The sequence below is a fragment of the Rhinolophus hipposideros genome (assembly GCF_964194185.1).
Source record: "Rhinolophus hipposideros genome assembly, chromosome: 6".
NCBI lineage: Eukaryota > Metazoa > Chordata > Mammalia > Chiroptera > Rhinolophidae > Rhinolophus > Rhinolophus hipposideros.
Window position 1 is genome coordinate 82138762 of NC_138052.1, and position 13828 is coordinate 82152589.

Here is a 13828-nt window from a genome sequence, read left to right on the forward strand (position 1 = left end):
CCCACAACTTGTGACCCCTCCGCAGGGCGAGGGCTCCAAGTCCTCCCCAACCTGAGGGTGAGGGCCTCAGCAAGCACCTCCCAGCCCACAGGGCCGCAACGCCCCTTTCTCTGGCCTCTGCTGGTTGGAGAACTGTCCACGTATTCCCACCCCTCCACGGGCATCCAGCTCTCCGGCAGCTGCTCCTCCTGGTCTTCCTGAGACTGAGTGTTCATACGCACAAACTGCTCCACCGCCCTTCAGAGAGCTTTGGCCGGTACTGTACCCTGCTCACTGCGCCATGTGTCATGCAGGGTGTCCCGCTCCCCACATAAGAACGCAAGACATGGAAAGGCCAAAAAGGAACACCCACGGAGCCATAGATGCGGAGTCACAGCACTATAGTCTCAATGGCGGTTGGGTTGGAGACACAGGAAGCAGGAGCCACACTATCCGCAACCTGCCATCCACTTCTCTCTGCCAACCAACCTCACTTACTAGCTGCAATCCGCCGTGCTAACTGCAATCCGCTCTTGTTAGCTCAGCCACCATCTTCTTGCTAGTGTAGCCACAGCAGTTGTATTAGTGGCCAATGGCTCACTGGTTACAGCTGACGGCCAACTAGCCACAGCTGATGGCCATCCAATCACAGTTGATGGCCATTTACTACCTGAGCCAGCACCTTTCCTCGTGAGGCCAAGATCCTGGAAACTACTCCTGGCTCTGTCCCCACATATGCTATGAACATTTGTGTTCAAGTTTGTATGTGAACATGTTTTCAGTTCTCCTGCGTATATACCTAGAGGGAATTGATGGGTCCTATGCTAATTCTGGGTTAACTTTTTGAAGAACCATCAAACTGTTTTCCACAGCAGCTGAACCATTTTACATTTCCACCAGCAATGTAGGAGGAATCCAATTTCTCCACGAAGCAGCATGTTTTTGAGTCAAATGCCACATAGCTTTTTAACACTTGGCTCAACATCTTACAACTAATGCTGAACTACACAGATCAGCAGTTTCGTTATGAAGTCCTGTCCAGCTGTCCCTGGCAGAGGCCATGTTTCCTTCTGGAATGAAATGGCTGTTTCCAAAGTACCGTGATGCAAAAAGAAACCTTGGCCTTGAATATATTTTACGTAAGGGGAGCCTGCTGTGGTGGGCAGCCTGCAGGACGGTGATTCCAATCCCAGCAAGTATGGGATGCCGACCCTCACCCCAAGTTGGGGGCCATCCACAGCCTCTGAACGATGCTAATTCCAAGTCTTTGCAGGCTCCACACAAGAGCTACCTTAAAGATTTGCCTCTTTGTTAAAACCTATAAGTCTCTCAAGAGTAAGTAAAAAGGAATTCAAGGAAATGTAAAACATGCTTTAATATCTCATACCTGATTCCACTGAGGAATGTTAAAAAAAAGGAATTTCCTACTTGTGGCTTTCAGCTGAAGCTCTATTCCTCTTGCTATTTTATTACAGTATTCTCTTCCTTTGTAATTTATATAGATTTTTGTTTGCAATTCAAATAGAATCTTTTATTTTAATGTGTATATGGAGAGTGGGACAATGTAGCAATAATAACTCGAATCTCAAATATGAGTGCCACCTTCTCTGTAAAAAGAACTTGCTTAGTCTGAAAAACCCATGGTAGTGCAAGGTCGTCTTTCTGCTGCTTCTGCTTTATTAGCTTTTATGATAATCTTTAAATGTTCCCAAACTTGAGAAGTCCCAAGAGTGGTCTTTTTTTTTTTTTTTTATTGGTTGAAATTATCTCTTGAAAATGGGATTTTTTAAAAATTGTAGCATGCCACTTTCCCTCTCACAGCAATGGGAATTTACTGAATAGGAAGCAATTTTGGCACTTAAATGTGCTGACGTGATGTTTCTTAATCACTTTAATGAGTTACATATAACTAGAAATGGAATAGAATTTTCATTGGAAATATAGTTAAATAAAAGTCATCTCCTATACTTGTAATTTCTACCTGATCATTTCTATTCACCTTCACAGAACCACAGAAAGTGTGCCGTACAAGCTTATAATGATATTATTATACAGCCTAATTTGCATAATTCACTTAGGTCATTAGAGCTGAAAACAATATAAATAACACAACAATAAATTTCATTACAAATCATGTGCAGCAAGGCAAGGTAAAGCTTCCAAACTGTAACTTTCCTTTTTGAAGTTTGATATATTTACTAGTTTTACCTGATTTTTCTTTTTCTAAAATTTGTTTTTGTTTTTTCTTTTGTGGTTTTTTTGGTTGTTGTTTTTCTAAGGCAGGTGCAGCTCACAGGCCCATGCAGGGATTGGACTGGCAACCTTGGTGTTATTAGCACCACACTCTAACCAACTGAGCTAACAAGTCACCCCAACCTGATTTTTCTTGAATTGGCAATTTCTTGCCTAAACCCTGAGTGGACTTTTAATTATACCTTTTCAGTCTGGCTTGCTTAAGACAATTCTCAGGGGAAGCAGTAACGAGTCCATAAAAAGTAAAGGATCTTCAGAAATCCTCTCTGTTCTCGTGTGTGAAGGATTTTGCTGAGAAATAGTAAAAAAGAAAGTTTTACCAGTCTTGCTTTGTGGTGCCAAAATATAAAAGGTTATTTAAATTTATTTAATTTGTTCTCATTATTTAAATGTAGTTACTGACTCACTATTGAAACACTTGAGTTTGTAAATTTAATATATTGCTTTTGAGAATCCAGCAGACATTCTGGAAAAAGTCGTATATTTGTATCTTAAATGTGGAGTCTGGTTTTTACATTTCAGCGTGTAAGTTGTCAAAGGGGCTTGCTATCCCTTTAATACAGTCCAACTGGATTTACTTAAATTCACTTTAGGGAAAATATTTGTAGGTTTGTAGTTAGATAAGTGGTTTGAAGCACAGTCAGTCTCAACCCAAAGCTGTGCTTTCCTTATGTTTTAAAATATAAAGACCTTTAAACAAGATCAAGCTGAGGTGCATGTCTTCACGTAGGAGGATGGAGGGAACAACCTGCTTGCTCTTGAGCGTGTCTTCAATGGGACTCCCCATTGCCCAGTGTGTGGACTTGTACTGAGTCACATTCTCCCTCCAGGGAGCTATGATGACCCACCTATGTGACAGTCAATAGCACCATAATCTGTTCTTTCTGTGATTTTTTTGTTTTTTTCTTCACATACACAGGGCAGCTATCTTGGTAAATGCCGGCCTGATAATGCTGAAAGATTAGTGATGTTAAACACAAGTCTGGGGTCTGGGTCTGTCCAGCCAAGAACAACTCCTCTGAGCTGTAGACTCTGTAAAGCCAGACTGTAAAACCTCCCCCAAAGGAGATGCTAGCTGTCAAAGCATTTTATAAAAACGAAATCAAATGTGAATATTTTGTTCTTTAAACAAATAAACCCTGAGGAAATCTCTACGTAGTCAGGCTTCATATTCATTGCTAGGTGTTTATTGAAATATTTTCCACATTGCACAATTGTACATAAAAAGTAGTTTCCATGTCTTGTGGATTATGAGTTATTAATCTTTTACTAATTAATAATCAACTATTTCCAGTGCCCCTATTATTCTGAACACCAGATTCAATCCCAAAGTTTTGTTGTTTCCACAAAGTTAAACTGAAAAGGAAATGGCGTTTGCAAGCCAAGAGTAGGCAAACTTTAACATGGGGCACCCTAAACGTGTCAGCTGACACAAATTTAGACAAGGTAGATTGAGGTGATTATACCATGGGGTTTCCTGAGACAAAACTCCTCCATGCTATACTACTCAAGTAATTTTAACATCTCAGTCACCTTTTTGTTTTCCTTGCAGGTAATCCCTGCATAAATCATAGAAGGAAAGGAGGTGGGAGGGAGGGAAGAATTATGATAAGAAAAGAGCAACTGCAAGTTGTCTCGATTTTACCTCTGAAGAACCAGCAAGCAAGTAAATATTTGTGTCCACTTAAATCTGGTAAAGCAGAAAATATAAAACTATCTCCATTACTGAAGTGATAAAATGACAAGAATGAATCTTTTTTGTAATGACTTAGAAATTCTTATACTGAAATCACCCAAGAATTAGAGAGCCGTACACTTCATAGGTTTTCAAATGTTTGCTGAATTGAAAAGACATTCATAAGGATTATTATTTTCCCCAACATCTTTATATAAAAAGAAGGCATGACATTCAAGTTGTGGAATGTAAATCTTTTATTAAACAGTTGTCTTTCCACAGTAGTAAAGCTTTGGCATGTACAGTATAAAAAATAATCACCAACCATAATCAAACCAAATTCCTCTTATCAAACTGCATACTAAGTGTCTTCAATGCAATTTTTTTTCCATATAAAAAATACTGGGAAAAATTGATAAATAACAGGTAAGAGAAAGATATTTCTAGGCAATTGCTAGGATCATTTGCAAAAAGTGAGTACTGTGGATATTTTAAATATCACAGTAACAAGGACATGCCATTCCTACAATATTGCGGGCCAGAGAGTTAAGTGGAAGCAGAAGTGTTTGGGTAACTTTCCTACTTAAAATTTTGGTATTGTCATTTCAGTACATTTTGCATCTGGGTTGGTGCATGTGGTTCCCTACTGCTCCCAAACCAAATCACAAGTTAGAATCATTTCATTTCAAATACTGAGCAGTACTGAATACTTTGGAGCAGAAAAGGCAATGTACTGCCCCTTTTTGATGAGAAAAGTCTCAAAACACTCCCAGGGTGATGCTTGGAGAAGCTGTGATTTGAGCTGAAGCTGGAGGAGTTACTCTCCAGAGCAAAGGGCTTAAGAAAGAAACACTCTAAGATGGGGTCTGCTAATGTCTCTCCAGTTTGGATGGGCCTTGGCAGAGATCCCTGCTTGTTTTTCTGGGTTGGAAATATTACTCCCGGTAATCTTCTCTGTCAGCCTGTACATCTAAAGGCATGAAGCACTCAATTGGGCAGTTGACATTCTGTTAAAATAGAAGAAAAACAAAAATTAGCGGTAAATACTGCAAAGTATACAGAAAAAAAAAGAGGGGATGGGCTTCTACGACAATTACTTCTAAATGGAATATTTCTAACTTTAAGAACTTAGCAATATACAGGAGAATAGGAGATGTTCAAGAATTTAATATATTAGAACCTAAATGATGTTACAGGATACAGTAATCTACTCTCGGTTCTTTTGAAAGAAAAGTACCCATGGAAAGAGTCCCTACTATGTGACTAATTGCATTTAGGGGAGAACACTCATGGTGCAAATGCACTTACAGTGTGTGAGCTCTGATGGTATCTCTGAGAATATTGGTTGTAGGAGTGGCCAGTGGAGTCTTCGTTACCAGGTTCAGCCCCTGGCCTGCGGCAGCTGTCACAGCGCCAGCCCTGAGAACAAAAGCATAAAGTCAAATGGGGTTTGTGATAACAAGACAACATCACAATTTAGTGCTCGTGTTAAAGAATTTCAGTTCTTCCTTGGCAAACTTCATCACAAAGGACGCTCTTATGATGATTTCACACATTTATAACTCACAGAATACATTTTGGCCGATTATCTTTATCTTATGGCTGCCTCTGGTTATTTCTGCTTTTCCTTTCTCCTGAACTGTCCTCTCTTCTCCTCCTAGTGAAACCCCACCCATCTGCTAAGGCTCATTCAACTCCCAGCTTCCTTAACAATCTTTCCACACTAGATGGTAAAAAATGTTTTCCTAGAATCCCTTTAAAAGGGACTTGCGATCACAAGGACAAACACCCTCATTTCACAGGTAAGGAAAAAATGAGACCCAGAGGGGTGACTCGCTCAGAGGGAGCGGAAAACTCACAGTGAATTGCTGGTGAAGTCGTGGCTGCCACCCAGGAGGGTGACTCCTGGCCATGCTTTTCCTATTGTACCATGTTGCCACTCCCTTCCTAAATTTCCATAGCCAGTGACGTGGTAGCCTTTCACCTGCCTACAGAAGCTGGCACAGTGAGGCTCCTCCTGAGATTTTTGCTAGAAATGTGAGGAAACCTGTTCTCTTTCACAGTTGCTCCTCAGCTGATTACAGACAAGCCTGGAGCTGGTGCAGGTGATCTTTGTCACTAACAGCAGAGAGGCTTCTGGAGAATGAAGCCAATACAAAGGAACGAAGCATGTGCTGGAGTGAGACTGCATGCCATTGATGGAGCAGCCCCAAAGCTGGTAGCTCTGGGACGTTTCAGTTACGCAAGCCTTCTTTGGCCAAAATTGAATTAGGCTTTTTTCTTATAGCCAAAAAACCCTACATGACACTCTTTCTTTCTTACATTGTCAGTTAAATATTTCAGACATGTTTCTCCACTTAAAAGCATACTCCCCATAATACCTAATACAATTATAGGTAAATGCCTGCTTAGAGAATCAATGAATCTTGCTTTCATAGAAAATTGTAATAGTTCTCACTCCTGTCTTAAAGTGTTTCATTTAGCACTTTGCTTTAGAAAAGAGCATACGTCACACATGAAGGGGTTCATGTGCGTAAATAATGAGGCGACGCGGAAGTCAGACCAAAACCTACTTCCCAACAAATTCACCTTCCATCACATATTCTATACCAAGCACATTACCAGAAATGAGTGAGTTCAATGATCACAGTCTTTATAAGTGTTAATGGAGATAGAGAAGGAGAGAGACTCCACAGTTTCTGTCAGAATGGGCAGTTCTTCCCTCACCACCTAACCACTGGGGTGGAAGGAGATCGGTTTTCACCGGCTGCCCCAGGTCCTCAGGTGGGTGCAGAGGTGGACCCCTGAAAACCCTTCCCGCTGCCAGATTAATCTTTCTAAAGACCATTTTCCATTGCACTCCTCTTCTTGGGTCCCTGCAACTGGCTAACACCAAAGGCATCAACTAGTAAGTCTTACCCCAGCGTAGGGGGCAGGCTCTTCATGTACCAGAATGTGAGGGCTGTGGGGAGGGTCTGTTTTTACTGAAAACAAAGGACTATTATGGTCTTTACTTTTATTTGAGTTATAGGTGTCATTTTATTTTGAAATTTCAAATATTAGAGGAAGGCCCAGCATTTTTTTGTTATATGGGAGTAGGAGAGATTAGAAATGATCGAGAAGTATTGGCTTCTAAATAATGGACTTCTAAGGCCTTCCATAAGTGCCCCTCTCTCACCCCACACACACTTCATCCCATCTAATTTCTTACCACAAGACGCCAGCCAGAGGATGGGCTCATGAAGCCCACTTGTGCCAACAACTTCCCATCCCAGGGGGTGTGATTACTCTGGTCTCTCTACACCCTCTCATCCCTCAATCAAATATTAATTATCCTAAACCCCAGGCAGTTTACACTTCTCTTTTTCATGACATTTTTTGCTGATTCCAGCCTATGTGGGAACTTATTACTTGTATTACTTGTCAGACCCACTCAGAACCTTATTTAATTAGCTTGCCTTCCAGTGTGTGCTAATGTAATGTCTGTAACTACTGTATCATTTAAAAAGCCAGGACCATTTCTCATTCCCTGCTGGTCCCATATTCCTTAGCACAGTGCTAGACCTATAGCAGGAATCTATTTCTAGATTGAGAGAGAGTACAAAGTAGTGGCATTTTCTTAGATCTGGAATATTCAAAATACTGAACAACAATGCCACAGGAGCACCTGTTTAGTAGATTGGAGCTGGAGGCCCAATCCTCCAGCATTTAACAGTTTAGTTGCTGAAGAAAGAGACAGCCTGAGAATAGTGGGTGTGGGAGGGGCTGAGGCTACCACAAAAGGGAGAACAGGAAAGGGTATTCAGGAACTTTATGTCGGTAGCTATGTGCCCACAGGAAATGAGGTGTTTCACCATTTCATAAGGGTCACTGTGACACCTGTATGTACAGCACACACATAAGAAGCTTAACCCTTAATCATCACTTCATCTTATCTAAATTGTAGGGAGCCTGGCACAGCTGGTCTTACCCGCTGGCCTCCAAAGCATGTGCAGGAGCAAATCGCACCGAGATACTCCTTCTGCCACTGTTCTCCAACTTGATACGTCTTCCCATCATCGTAACATGTTGTTTCATCTACACAGAGACACAAGTCAGAAGCTCGTGTTAGACTGAGAACAATAAGACAAAGTTGACCCCTGTAGACAGGCGGATTCTGTTTCTCTCCTACATTTGTATCACCACAACCAAAACACCTCATGTTGACGGGAATCATTGGTAAGAGGGATACCGCTCTACAGACCATAGCACAGCATTTCCAAAAACTAGATCTAACAAACTGAAAGGGTTTTGATGGGAAGATGGAGATCACATTTTAAAAGTTGAATTTAAAGGCCCATAGAGCTTTCTTGTAACATTTTGCTGCAGTTTATGGTCAAAATGCTCAGATCGGAAAAGTGCTCAAGTGCCCGGTAATAACATTAAATCATGGCTCATTTTTGAAGTTAGTCTCCACTTTCCCAAATCAGAGGATTAACAAACCCCCTGTTCACTCTTCAAGGAGACCTAAAATCTCCAATCGTTTCTGTGAATGAGTTACAGCTCAGTAACGAGTGCGGGGGTGCTTAACAAGGCACTAAAAATGATTTGTGGCAACGTACGGGGATCACACTTGAATTCTCCTTTTCCGTTTCCAAGACACGTGCAGCTCATCATCTGGCCATTTTCTCCCTGACGATCCCACTTCTCTCCAATCTTGTAGTTTACGCCATTGTCATGGCACCATTCTGTGGGGTGGGGAAAATCAGAGACAAAGAGTTATTGGCGTGTTCTGTTTCATAAGACAGTGAACACACTGGCATGTGTCACAGGATTTTAAAAGTGAGGTATCTGGAAGGAATGGAAAGTAGGTTAAGGGTCATGATCCCGATGACAAACCTTTTTTTGTTTTGTTGAGTTTAAATTGTAATTTGACATTTTCCAGGCTATTTTAAGATCCAGTTTATTCCACCATAATCATGTCAAAAGAATAGCCAGTGATTTTTGTTTGAATTCTTACTGCTAAGTTTTAAAATTGTGGAAAAGTAAAGTAGGATTTGAGGATTCTTTTAGGACTAGATCATAGATAAAAAATCATTTTCGATTTGTAGAGATCCTGGATACAAAGTAGTTCAACTAATCAAAGAAACAAAGATCAGCGTGTTTCCACATGCCACAACCTGCTTATAAATGAGAAGAGTATGAATAAACCTGTGTATCAAAACAAAACAAAACCAAACAAAATGGTAAGTCAGTGGATATTATCCCTGAAAATAAGACTGGTTTTGAGGACTATCTAATACTCACAATTACATATCTTTACTACTACCCATAAAAGATGACTTTTAATTTCCAAGGTTTATACTGAAACAAAACACTTCAGAAGTTGTAACACAATGCACCCCTTCTTCCATTTTCTCAGCATCACTCATTCCTTAAACTTTAAGTTAATCAACAATTATGACATCTAAGCAAAGAATATGTAATTTGAGCCAAAAAATCGCTCCCACAATTGCACCTAAGTACTTATATAGGTAATAAATATGCAAACTTAAAAGTAGTTCAGTTCAGAAATTAAAAACTCCCTAATTGATACCAAATGTTAAAAACATTCCAATTCCTAAACAGCATAGCACTTCTATCTTTCCACTTTCAGGTGGTCAAGCACAGCAGTCTGCACTGAAAAAACATTGTTGTTTTTATAGTTCAGTCAGAATTAAATCACTTCGTGTATACAAATTAGGTAAAATCCTTTGAAAATATTTTTTAAATCTATTATGTTTTATATCTCCAAATATTATTTCTGGATATGTCTATAGGAGGCCTGTTTATAAGACACAATGGTTAACACCTACAAAAAGGAACCAATTGTTAATAATATATCCCCTAAAAACAAAGCATAAATGAAAAGTTTATAAATTCTAATACTAATCTCACAGCATAATAAGGAATTCCTAGGATCATTTTAGGTAAAAGATAATTAAAATATTAAAATTTCTTTATGATTTGAAAATCAAATATATATTCTTAATTATCTACAAGTAGATTATCTGTACTCCCTTAACGTACTATCTGTGTATTACTTAGGAAGATTCAAGCTGCCCGATGTGTGACACATCTGTGTGATACGAGAGTATGTGTGTCTATGTGTGTGTGTGTGTGCACAAGTATAGTATAATATACTTGGTTTGTGTTGAAACAGATAGCAGTGTTTGCGAGTATAAATGTTCATGTCCGAACTCAGTCAACACTAAAGATTAAAAGTGATTTGAGGATTCTTTGTGTCTCCCATTAGACCAGGCTCCAAAGAATTTGACTTTGTTCATTTATTTTAACAGAAAATGTTTTAAAAAATCATATTACCATCACAAATTTGTTTCAATAAATAATCATATTGACATACCACCCTCGAAATGAAGCAATATTCCACAAGTAAAATTTCCCATCATTTTTCTATGATGCAAAATGTTACTTTGAGTCAAGCAGTCATCCCTTGTTTGCTTCATGTTTGGAAGAGCCTATGTCAGCCAAACATGAGTCCTTGGCACTTTGCGCGAATGCATGGAACTAGAAGAGATGGACAGACAAGTGGGTGGATAAAGCAAGCTACTCACTAGATGAATCACATCTGAAATGACCACTGCCAAAGCCTAAGCACTGGCACGAGAGTTTAAAGCCAGATTCAGACAATCGTTCCCACTCCTCTCCAATGGCATAATGGGAAACTGTGTAGGGGTCGAAGCATGAGTCATCCGTAGATTGGTGTAGGCCTTGATCAACTACACGAAGAAAAGGAGGGAAGAAAAAAAAAGAGATTTTATTGGTGTTGGAGCATAAGAAGAAAAGTGAATTATTCTACATAAGGATTTAATTTCAAACAAAAATCCCAGTGGCATTAAGAAGCATTCATCTGTTCTATGAATGTAACAGCTGTTCTAATAAAGAACATTTACATGTTGCTGGTGGACACTGACAACAAAAAGCATCTTAAAAGGAACCCATCTTTCATTTTTGCTATCAGTTCTAAAAAAATAATTTCTGGTAAATCTAGTCTAATCTAGAACATGGAAGAGATCGTGACACTGTTTAAGCTAGTTAAGAACTTCGGTAAAGACTGGAAATGTCTCTCCATCAGTACCTGAGTGACCTTCAGCTAGCTATTATATTATAGTCATCTGTCATATGGGAATAATAACGAAAATATCTCTACCTGCCCAGGATATTGTGAAGATTACATAAGATCATGAATTCAAAGCACTAGTCCATTGTCAACATTTAGCAAGTGCTCATCAATCAACAATAATTAGTAGAGGGCATCTTTTGCTTTTAAAGCAAAAGTATTAGCATTTTTATATTCCATTATAATGTGATCTTTACTTTTATTATTGCATTTTTTGCAGAAGGGTGCAAAAGTATTAGATTTTGTACATTATTACCATAGTTGTAGGACTGTTTTACTTTATCAATAAAATCAATTGTTCTAATAAGAGAAAGCAATGGGATATGCATGACTTAGAAATAAATAATGGAGTCTCTTCACACTGCCTAAGATCCTGGTCTTTATGTTTTGGGAAAGGTTATTTTAAGCTTATTACAATAATTTTAAGCTTATTTTAAGAATTTATGCAAACATAACATGGTTAAACTTATTCTCTAAAAATCAAATAAACTAACTTTTGTGACTTTGAATCTCACGGTGTAGATTTCTTTTTACAGTGCAAAAATCCAAAGCTCAAGCTCCATAGATATTTGAAGTGCCTAATATTTTAAAAAGCATCTCCATGGAAGAAAGTAGAGTTTTGGAGAAACTAAGAAGTCTGAAATGTCTCAAAGCTAGGACCTGGCTAGAATGCAGAATATTGCTGCTGGGAATACAGAGTTTGAAAGAAAAATGGAAGGAAACACTAAACTGCTACTAGGGATTTCAACAACTCTCCTAAAAACAGTCAGGAGTTAAAATTCCACCTGATGAAAGTTATGGAGGTGAAATCTGTTTTAAAAAAATGACCGTGAAAAAGCACAAAGACCTTTGTGTCTTGAAAATTCTTTTTACGTGGCATTCTACTAGTACCACCACCCAAGACAAAAGCTATGCATTACCGTAAATGTATACCACAAGAAGCACAAAATGATCCCTCCCCTTCCATCCCACCCCCAATTCTCAACTGCTTAATTCACAGGTGTAAATAGCACAGACATTTATTAAAAGAGGAAGGATGCTGAGATTAAGCAAACTGGCCCTAGGAATAAAACCTGTCACTTGGCAAAAAAAGAATTTGGCACTCCCTGCTGATAGAGAACCCTCTGGTTGGAAGATTCAAGGTTCACAGTTTTGATTACTCCGCATCTTGTATTCCTTGATGAATCTTCAACCGCTGCAGGTTGAAAATCCGAGTGATACACTACCGGTTTAAAAGGACTTTCCAGGTGGTACAACGAGTCAATGACCATTTAACCTTAATAGAGGATTTGGATCTATATAATCAGAAAAAAAAATTGAAGTAACATTGGAATAAGGGAGCTCTTTGGACAGAAATGGGCTGTGTTGGTAGCACTTTACATCAGGAACAAACACCAGCTGTCCCTAATGTCTGCAGATGGGGAATTTCCTTTACAGGTCATTAGTACCTAAAAGGCACTCAAGGAAAGCAATATGGAGTCTGGGAAAAGAGACCAGGAGACTTGTGCCCTGGACCAACTCAGATACTCACTAGCAGGGACTCAAGAGTGTTGGACTAAATATTTGAAATCCATTCCAGATCTATGTCACTGTTTGAGACTGTCAAACGTGTACAGGTTTTACAAAGATATTAGCATATGATCTGGGGAAAAATAAATGAATTTAAAGTTCTGATGATGTACAACATTATTTCCCAAAGTTAAAAGAAAACAGCAATCAAGGAAGAGTTGGTGGAAAAAGTATCTCTGGTGTAGTCTAGAGGGGCGCCTGGGCCTGAGGGACATAGGTGCTCACATACCCGAGTTGCCCACAGTGACAACCTCCTCCATGACCTTGTGCCTCTTCAGGTTTTTCACTGCTTCCACTATGATGTTGTAGGTGGCCCCTCTCGTAAGGCCTGTCAGCGTGGCACTAGCAGAAGTTCCAGGAACTCGGAACTATAATCATTAGCACATCCAAAGTGGGGGAGAAAGCATTAGAGTGAGGAATCCACATGACTTTGCCTATTCTCTTATCAGTAACCCTCATTGGTAAGCAAAATAAAGGGAGACAAATAGAAGGAGGGAGTAAAGATTCCAACCAGTTGAGGAGAGAAGTGGAACTTGGGTGAGGGATCCTCACTTCTATCTGCCAGATTTTCCGACCAGAAATCTCCTCCCATATGCTCCATAGTTATTAGCACCCCTCAGTAATTCTAGATGTAGCTTCCTTTTCATCCTGCTGCAGTCACAGGTCAAGCCCTCTGGAAACCCTTGTCCCCTTTACATAAAATGTGGACACTGCTATGTAGGGAGATTTATTCACCCCATGCAAGATGGCACTCGACCCCAACATGGGGTCCTTAAAACATTTTAGTAAATCCTCAAACTCAAATTTCTAATCTCATAAATCTTCCACAGTTATAGTCAGTTTTTAAAATTCTGCCACTTTCTGAAAACAAGAACACAATAAAATTGATACCGGTAAGACAAAGTAAAGAATAGGAGTTTTGGGTCGGCCCGGTGGCTCAGACGGTTAGAGCTCCGTGTTCCTAACTCAGAAGGCTGCCGGTTTGATTCCCACATGGGCCAGCGGGCTCTCAACAACAAGGTTGCCAGTTCAATTTCTCCTGCAAGGGATGGTGGGCTGCACCCCCTGCAACTAGCAACGGCAACTGGACCAAGGAGCTGAGCTGTGTCCTCCACAACTAAGACTGAAAGGACAACAACTTGAAGCTAAATGGCACCCTCCACAACTAAGATTGAAAGGACAACAACTTGACC

At 39.7% G+C, this 13828-nt stretch overlaps 1 protein-coding gene across 11 annotated transcripts in view; it reads right to left on the reverse strand.

Moving 5' to 3' along the window:
• Positions 1–1734: 1734 nt before the first annotated feature.
• FN1 (fibronectin 1) overlaps positions 1735–13828 on the reverse strand; it is a 69032-nt gene continuing 56938 nt past the window's right edge. For all 11 annotated transcript variants that reach the window (XM_081051282.1, XM_081051289.1, XM_081051288.1 and 8 more), the window contains 6 exons: positions 12865–13003; positions 10501–10665; positions 8509–8634; positions 7878–7984; positions 5216–5326; positions 1735–4914 (listed from right to left, as the gene is read on the reverse strand). In XM_081051282.1, the coding sequence (XP_080907408.1) occupies positions 4843–4914; positions 5216–5326; positions 7878–7984; positions 8509–8634; positions 10501–10665; positions 12865–13003 (720 nt within the window). In that variant the 3' untranslated portion in view covers positions 1735–4842. The remainder of the gene's footprint in view (positions 4915–5215; positions 5327–7877; positions 7985–8508; positions 8635–10500; positions 10666–12864; positions 13004–13828) is intronic.